The sequence below is a fragment of the Vespula pensylvanica genome, chromosome 20, assembly GCF_014466175.1.
Source record: "Vespula pensylvanica isolate Volc-1 chromosome 20, ASM1446617v1, whole genome shotgun sequence".
In the NCBI taxonomy this organism is placed as follows: domain Eukaryota; kingdom Metazoa; phylum Arthropoda; class Insecta; order Hymenoptera; family Vespidae; genus Vespula; species Vespula pensylvanica.
The window spans coordinates 2,355,926-2,369,948 of record NC_057704.1 but is presented as its reverse complement, the minus strand read 5'-3'; the positions used below and the strand labels follow the sequence as shown (position 1 = coordinate 2,369,948).

Below are 14,023 nucleotides of genomic sequence, written 5' to 3'. Positions count from 1 at the left end.
TGAATGCGATGCCCCAACTTGACTCCATATGTACCCTTATTCTTTCTTATCTATATGACTACTTCATCTAAATCTCCAAACAGTCTTAAGACAGTACTTATTAAGTTAAAAGGAATTAAAGAATACCTTGGTGCACCTTCAATGTCGCACACAGAAACCTTACAAGGGTACAACAAGAATAGAACACGAAAGACTGAAGTATACTTCGATTTCTTCGTGAGTACCTTGAGAATCGTAAGGATAAAACTCTTATGTGACATTATCACACAACTTTTCTACAATTTCCAAAGAAGAACATGTAATAATAACGAGTATAAAAGAAAAAAAGTACCTTTTTTTATTTATAAAAATTATAAACAAATTAAAAGGCCGAATTAAATTACTTGAAATTAATTTTCTTTTAGTATATGTTATATTTTATTGATGTTGCGTTTTAATATGGTTTCATCACATAAGGAGCTTATAGTAATGTTCTATATATTTTCGATGTTAAATATGTAAGACTTTGACTTTAATTAATGTAATCATTAATCGATGATATTAATGATTAATTCAACGAAATCAAAATCTAATCTAATATTTTTAGAATCAAAATTAATTCAAATTTATGAATGGTTTTCTAATGTTCTACAAGTCTTTTTCATTTTAAATTTAATGATGTATAGCGCCCTGTCGAAAAAGTCGATAAATCGATATTAATCGAGATTCATGACACGAAAAACGATTTAAATACTAAACGGTATTTGTAATCAGTGGCTACAATAATCCGATTGTTAAAAGTTGAAGTAAAGCATATTAATATTTGTGATAATATTTAATACGGTTTTCATCTGAAAAAAGCATTGATTCAACAAATAATATTATTAAAAGATAATGGATGATATTTTGAGAGAAGAAATAGCAGATTTAGAAATTGAGGAAGAGGAAGTGTTAACAGCAGAGAACGCACTTGAAGCAATTGAAAATGCATGGCTTAATGAGAAATTTTCTCCAGAAATTCTTCCACATAAATTCGATCTTGTCGATTGTATGTTGCAGCAAATAAGTCATATGGAAGAAAACATGAAGAGGTTAGAAAGAGACGATCTACGCTTAGTCGTTCATAGAATGGAACTCGATAGAATACGATTCCTTATTTCTAGTTATCTCAGAATACGTTTAGAGAAAATAGAGAAATATACTATTCATATATTGTCAGAGGAAGCTGGGAGAGAACCAGATGAAGCTTATTTAACACCAGGAGAACTTCGATTCGCTAAGGATTATTTAGGCAGTGTCGAAAATCTTTTCAAAACAGTGGCCTTACAACATATGCCTATTAGCTTTCAAGGATTTGAAATTGATAAAATTAGCACCAAACCGAATATGCAAACTCATGTTTTTTTAAGAGCTAACGAAAGAATAACTGGTATTGTTTTACCAGGTGTCATAGATGAAGAAATAGACTTTGAAGCTGGCTCGCAACATATTATCCAGTACAATGCTATTGCTAATCTAGTAAAAAGTGGTGCAGTGCAGTTAATATGATAAAACAATAAAAATTCATTAATGGATGTTCAAGAGAAATATGATACAAATTTTATTTCGAATGTAAGATCATATATTAAATATTACCTTATTTACTATATTACATTCAATATAAAATAGACATTAAAACTCTTTATGTTCATTTATCTTTCCCATGGGTAAAATTTTATCTTTTTATAAGACTAATAATGAAAAATTCATAATTCGTAAACAAATATTTTTTTAATATAATTTTTCTCATATTATATTTAATAAAGAAAAAAATGGATTGAGTAATTAAATTTAATACAAATGTACTGTAATATTAATTCCTTCAAATTTAATAGCTAAAAAGAGAAGAGATATTCAAAGAGTTTCACTTGGTAATATTCAAAAATTATTTATGTGATGATTTATAAAAAACATTATATATAAAGAAGATTGTATTGATGATAATATATATATATATTTCTTATTTTTGAATTACAAAATAATACAAATATACATTATCATTATACCGAAGAATTACCATTTAAAATTTTCAAATTTTCTTTTTTCTGTATTGTAATTTCTGTAGACATGTTGAATTTGCTGTTATTATATGCCTGAAAATGATATACGTATTATAAAATTTATAAATTTTGCAAAACAATTATAATTATTAATAGAAAATCTATGTGCTATAATTTTACCTCTTCACTTATAATGTGAAATTGTTTCATTGTATTATCTCCAGTTTCTTTTGCCATTTCATAAAAATGACTTTGCTCATTCTTTAACAAAATATATGGATGATTGAATTCGAGTACTTCGCCATGATCTAACAACAATACTCTGTCACTATCCATTATAGTATTTAATCTATGTGCTATTGTCAATACTGTACAATTCTGAAACTTTTTTCTAATTGTAGTTTGTATTAATGTATCTGTTGCAGGATCGACGTTCGCTGTGGCTTCATCAAGAATTAAAATTTTATTATTTTCTATTATAGCACGTGCAAGACAAAGTAATTGCCTTTGTCCTGCACTAAGATTGCTGCCACTTTCACTTATTTGATGATCTAAAGAAGTAAATGCACTTTTTAATTCTACTTCCTCCATTGTAGCCCATAAAGCAGCATCATCATGTTTATGAAAGGGATCAAGGTTATCTCGCAATGATGCAGAGAAGAGCATTGGATCTTGTGGGATTATTGAAATTTTATTTCGAAGATCATGTAGACCAATCTTCTTAATATTAATTCCATCTATGTAAATTATACCATTGAATTCAGACAAACGGAATAAGGCTGAAATTAATGAAGATTTACCAGCACCAGTACGTCCAACTATTCCAATCTAAAAGAAAAAATATGAGTAAGGTTTACCTTACAGATATATAATTTATAAAAATAAAAAGCATATAATGTACCTTCATTGCAGGTTGTATAATAAAATTTAAATCTTTTAAAACTGGTGGATCAGAATTAGAATATTGCAAATATACATGATCAAACTTAATCTCGCCTTTATTAGGCCATTCAAGTGATGGTTTATTACTTGGATCACTTGTAAATGGACCTTCTTCATCAAGCTGTGTAAATTGTAATATTCTCTCTACACTAGTCATTTGTGCTATAGCTTCTGCAGTTTGACGCATACCATGTTGTAACATTCCACATAAAATGAGAACCTGTGAGATAGCTAAACCTACATTGCCAGCAAAAGTATTCCCTGAAATATTGACATAAAAAATAATGTATAGAAAAACATTAAATTAATATAAATAGATACATAAACATTATTCTAATTGTGCCTATTCTAACAGATATTTACCATCATTAAAAATAATAAAACTATATGTAACAAAAGTCACAAACAAAACAGAAACTGTATCAAGTGCAAATCCGAAAGCAGTAGCAGCTGAAACTGACAAAGAATATGCACCAGTGTGTAAGTCTTGATGTGAATCAAATTCTTTGCAAAGCATAAGTTGTGCATTAGATGAACGAATTGTGCTTAATCCTACTAAAGATGAATTAACGTGAGAGAAGACTGGACTTTTAGCTGAAAAAGATAACAATAGATATTATTTAATAATCGACCCTAAAAATTGTAAAATAGATTTCTTACTGATGCCTTCCAGACGTTTCAAATTTTGTGCAGTTGCCATATAAATATTTCTTATTTTCCAATATAGGAAACCCATGATTAATACAGGAATAATAGTCCACCAATTAATTATTATAACTTGGATTAGAATTCCTGACATTACTGCAAAAATTTGAATTGATTCTATCATAGTTCTTGGCAAGATTTCGTCGACAGCACCAATATCTTTCGAAAAACGATTGAGAATACGACCTATGACATAAATATGTTTCATTGTAGCATTTATTTATTTTTTATTTGATCAAGCAAATCACATGATAATGCTTACCAAACGGATTTGTATTAAAAAATTGCATAGGCGCTTTAAGTAAACATGAAAACATCAAATTATGTAGATTTTTACTAGCTGTCATGCATGTTTTGAAAAATAGAAGATTTCTAGTTGTAGTCATAACTATGCTTACAACGATAAAAGCTCCATAAATCCATAGAGCAGTATGTGTATCAAGGCCGTATAATTTGGTAGACACTACATTCACGTTTGTCTAAATGGAATAACATTTTTACATGAAGCAAAATATATATAGAATTTTCACGGAAAATTAAAAATCATATTACCAACCATATTCTCAGCTGTTATATTCTGGATTATGGAAGAATCATTGAAGATTACATGTTTAATATTATCAACTGTACCATTTCTGAAGTCTGTAGAATTTTCATTTTCATCTGTTAATACAGATGTGTTAAAATTATGTTGCGAATGTATAAAATTACGTTCTTCCTTTAATCTCATTTCTTCTTGATTTGTCCTATATTATATACATATATATATACTCACTTATATATAAGAAATATTGAAAGTAAAAATATTATTTAATTGTAGACCTTATAATTAAAAAATTTTATAAATAAATATTTTTTAGATTTGAAAAACATTATGAAGAATCATACCAATAAGCAACCCAATAATCACTACCACTGCTTCCGATTTGTCCCAATATCATAGAAGAAAAAAAAGCTATAATTACAAAAATAGATGCTCCAGCTCTAAAATATTTCCAGTAAACAACTTTCGATAAGCTTCCTTTAGCCATTAACTCTTCTGTTTCTTGAGGTTCATTATCTTCATCCTCTGTAGTATTAAAATTAGATAACATATCTGAAGTAGAATCTATACTGTTTTCTTTAACTAATATTTTTTCCTTTGATTCATCGTTTACTAATAATTTCAAAAAATTAATTTTTTTATTTTGAATGTCTGCAAATGTTCCTTCATTTTCCACTTTACCCTATTTTGTAAACATATATATAAATATATTTATAAATATTATACTTGATAAATAGTAATATTAAATTTACATGCATTAATAAATTGATCTTTTATTTTATTACTTTGAAATATTATACTTACATTATTAAGTATAATTATGTAATCACAATCTCTTAAGTACTGTATTTGATGTGTTACAAGAATTCTCGTTTTATTTTTCAAATATCCATTTATACATTGATCAAATAAATGTTTACCAACATGTACATCTACAGCAGATAAAGGATCATCCAAAAGATATATATCAGCATCTCTGTATACAGCTCTAAAAATGACAAAGAAAATTATAGATATGATAATTAGAATGTACATACACAATTTATCTACCTAGCTAAATTTATTCTTGCACGCTGTCCTCCACTAAGTGCAGTACCTCTATCTCCAACCAATGTTTTATCACCGTGTGGAAATTGTTCAAAGTCTTTAAGCAAAGCACATACTTTGATAACTTTCTGATATTTCTTTTGATCATATGGTTGTCCAAATAAAATGTTATTTTTTACTGTACCAGCAAATAACCAAGATTCTTGACTAGCATATGAAATGCTACCTTTAATATTTATTTGTCCATGAGATATTTTTAATTCTCCTAAAATTAATTGAAGAAATGAACTCTATAAAATAAATTAAAAATAATTGATTAGAAATGCTTTATTAAGTTTATAATATTACATTATATAAAAGAATATATAAAAATGGTAGGTTACCTTGCCTGCTCCCACTGGACCAACTAAAGCATAAAGTTTACCAAATCCTATGTAGTTATTGATATCATGCAGAGTGCTTACAATAGTGGTTTCTGACCAGGTAGCAGTGACATCTTTCAAAATAATACTATTTTTCTCATCTTTTGGCAGTGCACGAATTAAAGGCACATTTTCTTCCAATAACAGAAAATTCTATATTGATAAAAGAAATAAAAAAAACATGCAATGCATATACGTCTGCTACTTCTCTTATCAAATCTTATCTTATTTGAGATATACGATTTTATTTACTTAAAAATAAATTTAAATATATTTTACCTCTAATCTCTTTATTGATATCAAAGCTTCAGCAGCAAAAGCTACTGCCATAGGATAAAATATAGCCATAGTAGCTTGGAGAATATTAAAGTATTGAGCCATTGAAAATACTTTATCAGCAGATATATTATTTCCATAAAGTACATATGCCATGATTGTAAAATACAATGTTGTTCGCTCGGTAAATATAAAAGTAGCTAAGGTAAATCCTCTTAAGTACGATGTTAATGTAAGTACATCAATTTCATGACTGAAATAAAAACATACAAATTTATCATGAGATAAGTAAAATCCAAGTAACACATCAATGAAATATAACAAAGAACTGTGCTAAATATACCAAAATATAAAGAAATTATTATTACCTTCTTGAAAGACTAACGAGTTTTTCAAATGGTTTTTCCCATGTGTACATTTTAATAACTTGAATTCCTCTAATAATTTCAGACATTAAACGAACTCTTTCGTCAGTTCTTATCGCTATTTTTAATCTTAAATTTGCTGTCCATTTGCTCATATATCCTGAATTAAAGTCAAATTAATACATAACGTAAATATTATTTCTTTATTGTTATATAATCAATAATGGTCATATACGTGAAATTATTTTACCTTGCACAGGAATTGTTTGAATTGTTATAAGAAAGACACCAGCTAAAGAAGCTATACCAACAGTTTCCCAAATTAAGAAAGAGATTAAGGCACCTTGTATTGGCATAATCCAAATGTAATGTAAAAATGTAAATAATTGATCAAATCTTGACACATCATTTGATAGTAAATTTATAATTTGTCCAGAAGTGGTATTAGTAGTAGTACCTTGTGATAATCGTAAAATCTAAAATAAGAAATATTAATGCATATAATGAATTAATAAAAAAGAATTATAACTTGTAAACAGATATATAATATTAATTCATGATTTTAATATCACCTTTTTATAAACAAGAGATGAACATGCTACTCTCATTCTCATGCCAATTTCCATTTGACCTAGATGAATATGGTGACTAATTATTGCTGTTAATGCTATCATAACTACAACAGCAGTAGCATACATATATGCTTCTGTTACAGATGATGTTGCTCTAGGATCAAAGTGCCATATAAGCAATCCCAATGTATATGGTTGCAAGACTCTATGAAATTCGACATAAATTATATTAAAATGCTTAATAATAATCAATTATAATAATATACTTCGCTTAATGATAATCAATTATAATAGCTATTTACTTTAAAACTATGCATAAAAACAAAGTCCATCCTCCATAATAGGCAAATGATGATAAAAATGTCTTTTGCAAAGCTGTATATAATTTAGGTTTTCTATCAGCTGCTTCTGCCGCTTTTAATTCTTTTATCCAATTTCTACAATAGATGAGTTAAATTTTAATGGACTATTTTCAAACATGTTCTTTAAACTAATTATAATATAATTACCGTTCTAATTTTTTTCCTAATAATTCACTGACGTCACTAGAGGATACGTTATAAAGGTCCTTAACTTCTAAATCATGATTTTTTCCATATAAAAATAATGGTCTTAACCACCTAAAATACAAATTCATAATTAGATCTAAAATCTAAGCAAAAATCTAATGCATCATAGATTTTAATACTATTTATTTTAAAAAGCAGAAATTAATGATAATAATATATAGTAATAAGTTAAGTTAAAATCTTGTTATTATTAAAATAATGTACTGATAAATATTATAGATAAATATACTCAAAATAGTATAATGACTAATACATACTAATTATTGAAATGAACTTAGATATGACTTATCTCTTCCTTAACTAAATAATTTTTAACATTACCATACAATTAAATATATTAAAAAAAATATATATATACACATATATTCATATATTAAAGAGTTTTCACAGAAATTTAAAAATACGAATATAATCTTGTATTTACATTAATAGAAACAAAATTGTAATTATATGATAAAAAATGATATTACAAAGATAATAAAAACAGAAAGAGAAAGAATGATATAATAGTCAAAAAGTCAAAAAGAAAAATTAAAAAACTGTAATATAAAATTAATTATAATATGTAAAAATTTAATAATTGTACTTAGATTTTAAGTACAATTATTAATTAATTAAGAATAAGAACATATGTATATAAAGATTCATTATAAAATAATACATTATCAGATATTAAAAAACAAAAAAGAAAGTCATTTTATTAATAGGAAATTTAAATTGATCTTAATAATATTTTCATATATTTATACAATAAGAAAAAGAAATTGAAATTAAATCTTACCAAAAAGTAAGTTTGCTAAATATATTCGCTGTCGAACGTGGATTTGGATTATCGTATTTTTTACTACTATCCATTTTTTAATTTCTTCAAAAGATGTAATTCTTTTCTATATAAAAATCTATATTAACACTCTTTATGGCACCGAAGTTGTTGCATAATTTGAGCCGCTTATATTAAAACCTTTTATTAAGAGGAATGACTAGACAAGAGTTTATAAAACCTTGTGCAATGACAATGTCGTAAAGTTATCTACACTCTCAATAGAATGTATTGGATCATAAAAGGAATAGAGAGGATAATATAAGATAATGTACATTCGATGATATACGCAACAGATATCCATAGTGTATCATAAGTTATGGTTAACTGTAACTACACAATGCAAATGTGAATGCACACGATTTAAGTTACGTAAACTTCTAAATGATTTGAGATTTATTTATATCTACAAGAAGATAAGAATTTGATTTTTTTTTCTTTATCTTTTCTCTTTTTTATTGCATTAAAATCAAATTATAACCATTTAAATAACGATAGATGAATAAAATATGAAAAGATGGAAAGGATAAAATGGATACTAGATTATCAGATGATATAAAAAATACTTTTATCATTTTATCAATGAAGATTGTTATCATACATTATAAGTAAGATATAGTTATATAATATATAATATATAATATATAATACATAATTTATAATATATATTTATGAATTTATATTATGATCATATATTTATTATTATATTATTATCCTAATATTATTGTATTATATGTGCTAGATTAGATGAATCAAAAATATTTCTAATGCGAAAATATTTTCAAAAATCGAAAAATTTTCTATTAGATTTACGAAAAAATCCATTTTATTTTATTTATTATTTTAAATTCCTCGATTTAATGTTTATTGAATATAAAAATTATTGCAAATATTAATTGCAAAATATTCTCTTTTTTTTAATTCTGTTAATGTAATAAATCATATTGAATTATTTGTATCTTGAAACTATTCTTAATTGCTAATAGATGGCGTTGTTTGACGATAGCCACCTGTCAAAAATAACTTTGTTTATATCATTCATTTACAAGTATAGAGTACGAAAAAGATGCATTAGTTTATAAATTCAAAAGATCTATTGTATATACATTTATATATAAATATATATTTCTATATATCTCGAATATGTCAATAATGTTAAAACTGTGTATTATATATTCTCATAGATTTTTACACAATTTTTGATTATGTTCGTCGATAAATGTAGTGTACTTAAGTAAAGTTTTTATCTGTTAATTAATGCAAGTATAATTGTAAATAAAATAATGGCATTTTCATTTCATATCGGCACTAAGTGGTGCCATAATTTTCCAAAACTTGCCAAAGAATCAGGCTTTCATTTCAACACGCATAAATCTAGAGTTCATATCGATTGGAATCACATAGGTATGTTGATATATTTTTTTCGTAATTCTTCATTATGTATGTATCAATTTATGTAATTGTTAAGCTTATTATCACTAGTATTATTATTTCAGGTTCTATTGACATAGACAGAGTGATAATTGAAAGAGATTTTATAACTGTAGATGAAAATATTAATAATGTAATAAATTATAACTTGAAAAATGAATATGATCTAAAAATATTGGATTCCAATTTTGTAAAAGTTTTTCGTCTTGCACAATTAGCAGTTGAATATTTGCTTTATTGTAAACAGTATTTAGATCAAAGTGTAATAATATTAAAGGATGAGTTAAAATTAAAAATTGAAGACAATCATAAACTTAGAAAAGAAATTACAGCTTTGGAAGAAATAATAAAGAATTTCAAAGATAATACTAAAGAAAGGAATAGAGTGATTGAAACAAAAATTGGAGATTCTAATGGTGAAATACATAAAGTAATATATTTACAAATTATGTTAAATGTATAAGATATATTGCTAAACAAAGATATAAATTTTAATAAAATGTATTTTTATGTTTTTAGTGTCCACATTGTCCAAAGTCATTTATTTCTACTACATTTGTTAAAGCTCATATAGCTCGCCGTCATTCATATATTGATTTATCTACAGAAACATCACCTGTACATGATCATTATAAAGCTGAAACTGAAAAATTACATAATGAGATAAAAATGTTAAAAGAAAGACTTAATCAAGCTGAAAAAGTTATAAGAAATGAATCTGATAAAATATCGAATAATGTTAAAATAGACAATAAGGATAAAGAAAATGAAAATGAAAATGACAGTATTAGATATAATGTAAATAAATATGAATTAATTGAAAGACAACAAATAAAAAATAATGAAGAAATTAATGATTTAAAAAGTTTGCTTTTAGCTGAAATCAATGTTGGTCTTTATTTCTATATATACATGATACATTTTATCTTTTAAATATCTTAATTCTATTTTAAAATTTATATTGTTTACAGAATTTGAGGCATAAAAATGAAAGTCCTTATAAAGTACATGGTAATGTACCTGAGATTAATGTTAAGTTATTAGTAAGTCAACAAGAAAAAGAAATAGAGAGATTAAGAAATCAACTTCTTGAAAAGGTACATAAATAAATAACACACTAAAAGTTCATGTATATTAAAGAATTTTGTTATATTTTTTCAGCTTACCCCGGATATAGAAAAAATGCATGATAAACTTAGAATGCAAGAGGATTATTGGAAATCCAAAATACAACAAATGGATCATCAGCATCGTATAGATATAGAAAAAATAACTTCAGAATTAAAATTGACACAACAGGCAGCTGAGTTTATAAAAGCTGAATATGAGTTTAAAGTAAATGCCCTAGAAAAACAATCTAAAGACCAATCAAGCATTTTAATAGAACAAAGTAAACAGCTAAGTTCTTTGTCTCATGGCTTACAAAATTCACAAATGCAAACAGATTTAAATAAATATTTTAATAATATAGAGACAAAAAATATTATCACACCCATGATACAACATGGTAAAAGCACATATATCCAAAATACGAGAATTGTCGAAAATGGGGATGGAGACAAAATTCGTATTGAAAATACGGATAGTATATTAAGGCAAAAGTCCAGAGTGGAATCAGTATCGTCAGAATCAAAAATTTCGCAAAATTACCATGAAACTAAACATGCTGATAAATTTTTAAATAGCGTTGATTATAATGCACAAGAGATAAAATTAAAAGAACAGTTTAAATCTACAGATAAAATTTCTAAAAAATTTGAAAGTTTTGATGTAGTTAAGGTATCTGAAATAAAAAATGAAAGTCAGATAAATCATAAATCAAAACTTCTACAAAAACATTCCAAAACTGGCCTCATTAAGGTACATTCAAATAAAGACAGTATCCCAAGTATTTTAAATGACAAGAATGAATCTACAGAGTCAAGTTCTGAAAATGTAGATTCTAAAATAAGTAGAATTAATGTAGAAAATCATAAAATATCAAAAAATTTTCTTGATATTGAACCTGTTGTAAGTTCTGTAACATCAAGTTATACTACAACAGAATCTGAAACAGAAAGTGATTCTGAAGTTATCAGTGTTAAAAAAAACACTATATTGTCAAATAAAAATGAAGTAATATCTCCTTTACTTAAATCTACAGAGACCTCTCCAAATAACAGTTTCTTTCTTGGAAAATTAAAAAAAGATATACTAGAAACATTCCAGAAAAAATTACGTGATTTAGGAATAGATCCAGAATGGAATGAAATACCTCAAGTATCATATAAACAAAAAATGAAGATTATTCGACATCATCAAAGTATATATTCTAAGGTAAATTTAATATTATATTAAAAGTAATACAAATTCTAAATCAAAAGTGTTCTTGTTTACCAAGTATAATGTTTATTTATATTACAGAAATTTCTTAAATATAATGAAGTAAAACGTAACATACTTAAAGAAGTTCTTCACAGAATTTCTATTAAAAATAGTATATCACATCAATCCAAGTCAGTTAAAAGATCACCATTAGATAAACTTGTGACTAATGTAAAATCTAAAGCTATGAAAACATTTAGCATACCAAAAAGTTCTTGTAAGTATATTTTTTAAATATTTATTTATAGTTAAAATAAATCTCTTTCTTTTAACGATTAGATATATCACCAACGAAATTCAAAATGGATGTAGAAGATGAGGAATCAAAACATTTGAACACACAGGATACATATAAAATTCCAAGAAAGTCTTCAATTGTACCAAAAGAAAATGTATCAAAAAATGCCGATGAAAAGGAAAGCAATGAAATTAGTGAAAATGAAACATTTCCAAAGTTTGTAAATTCTCAGAGAAGTTCAAAGTCTATGTTAGATCAGCATATAAATGATAAAAATCAGACACAAGAAACTTCTTCGAACGTAGTAAAATTTATGAATGGGGAACTTCAGAAAACGTCTACTCCAAAGCAAAATGACTCAACTAGTTTATTGAAGCGACAAGAAGTAACACAAAGTTTTATTACTTCACCAAAACATAATAAAGGTTCTTTAAAATCTACAACAGTTTCAGTAGGTAATTCAACCAAAAAAAAAGTATTTTTTAATCTAAAAGATAAGAAAGATAAAGAATTATCATCTTCATCTCAACAAACAGAACTAAATGATAGTGATTGGAATATTTCAAGGTATTATATTATAATAGATATAATTATGAACACATACATATTACTATAATGTTTATCTTTGTTTTTATTGAAAGTATTTCCGATGAAAAAACACAACTTCAAAAACGGAAATCTCCTAGTGTCGATAATATTGTATTAAAAACGACACAAGCTGAAAAAATAGCAGAAATTTCAAAAAAAATAGAAAAACAGGTAATCTATGAATAATTTTATTATATATAATCAAATGTATTCTACAAATTTTTTCTAAAGATTTATTCAAATAATATTTTTTTTATTTTTAGCTACTTATATCTAGAAAGAAACCTATAGGATCTATTGAAGCAATGTTTCCTTCAGTTTCTATTTTAGAAAATAATGAAAAGGAAGAAACTCAAGATAATAAAATTGCACAATATCCTTATTTAAGTTCAATTAGTACTAATAGCTCAAGTTTAGAAAATTTGAGTCCAAAATTAACAGTAAATTCTAAAGTTAATGGTATAAAATTTCCACTGCCAACACCACGGAATTTACAAAAGAAAGAACTTAATTTTATAGAATCACAAAAGACATTACCCGTTACTAATGATACTAATTTAGAAGCGGATATAGATGATATTTTACAAACGGAATGAAAACACTTTTGTATGATGCATTCAGTTACAAATATTGTAATGTGTACTATTTTGATTTGTCACTCATAAATGACTTATAAGTTATTAATAATTATTTCAATGAATCAGAACAATTATAAAAGTTATATTTATAAATATTTACTTACAATTACATTTTTATCGAATCTGCATCAAATTATATATATATTATATTATATTATTATATACCTTATTCCACTACATTGCGAGAAGTCTGATCCAGACTTTATCACGTAGAGTTTGTTGCATTTGGAGACCAACTAGTTAACAGTGATACATTTAAGTAAAGTAAATGAGAATAAAAGACAAGCAGTATTATCAGATATGGAAAAAATAAATACTTTAACGTTTAGTTACAATTAGAATGAAGAGATTTCTGAATTTAACTAAGATAAGCAGCCATTCGCTCGGTAGTACTTCACTATCATAAAATTTTGATATATCTTAAGTACTACCGACCCAGGTCCCACCGCGTGGAGGTTGCTGCAGTTGGAGACCCGCGGACTAA

At 25.8% G+C, this 14,023-nt stretch overlaps 3 protein-coding genes across 4 annotated transcripts; 2 read left to right on the top strand and 1 right to left on the bottom strand.

Moving 5' to 3' along the window:
• Positions 1 to 3: 3 nt before the first annotated feature.
• On the top strand, positions 4 to 2,960 carry LOC122636168 (DNA replication complex GINS protein SLD5). Of its 2 annotated transcripts, XM_043827139.1 has the most exons (4): positions 4 to 216; positions 1,039 to 1,590; positions 2,444 to 2,826; positions 2,931 to 2,960. In XM_043827139.1, the coding sequence occupies exons 1-2, from the start codon at positions 4 to 6 to the stop codon at positions 1,525 to 1,527; spliced, it is 702 nt and encodes a 233-aa protein (XP_043683074.1). In that variant the 3' UTR covers positions 1,528 to 1,590; positions 2,444 to 2,826; positions 2,931 to 2,960. The 2 variants fall into 2 exon arrangements, with proteins under 2 accessions (XP_043683074.1, XP_043683075.1); XM_043827140.1 differs by lacking the exon at positions 4 to 216 and having other exon boundaries at positions 387 to 1,590.
• Positions 1,948 to 8,710, bottom strand: LOC122636165 (ATP-binding cassette sub-family C member 4-like). Its single transcript, XM_043827135.1, has 18 exons — positions 8,242 to 8,710; positions 7,401 to 7,511; positions 7,194 to 7,328; positions 6,892 to 7,096; positions 6,570 to 6,795; positions 6,323 to 6,479; positions 5,958 to 6,207; positions 5,640 to 5,831; positions 5,260 to 5,546; positions 5,014 to 5,197; positions 4,554 to 4,891; positions 4,222 to 4,411; positions 3,928 to 4,144; positions 3,621 to 3,851; positions 3,324 to 3,554; positions 2,920 to 3,221; positions 2,199 to 2,846; positions 1,948 to 2,111 (listed from the first exon to the last, which is right to left on the bottom strand). The coding sequence occupies exons 1-18, from the start codon at positions 8,313 to 8,315 to the stop codon at positions 2,019 to 2,021; spliced, it is 4,071 nt and encodes a 1,356-aa protein (XP_043683070.1). The 5' UTR covers positions 8,316 to 8,710; the 3' UTR covers positions 1,948 to 2,018.
• A 566-nt stretch (positions 8,711 to 9,276) lies between these two features.
• Positions 9,277 to 13,880, top strand: LOC122636040 (zinc finger protein Dzip1). The gene is made up of 9 exons (XM_043826863.1): positions 9,277 to 9,684; positions 9,777 to 10,141; positions 10,231 to 10,599; positions 10,683 to 10,808; positions 10,873 to 12,027; positions 12,115 to 12,292; positions 12,355 to 12,880; positions 12,955 to 13,072; positions 13,165 to 13,880. The coding sequence occupies exons 1-9, from the start codon at positions 9,564 to 9,566 to the stop codon at positions 13,495 to 13,497; spliced, it is 3,291 nt and encodes a 1,096-aa protein (XP_043682798.1). The 5' UTR covers positions 9,277 to 9,563; the 3' UTR covers positions 13,498 to 13,880.
• The last annotated feature ends 143 nt before the right edge of the window (positions 13,881 to 14,023 follow it).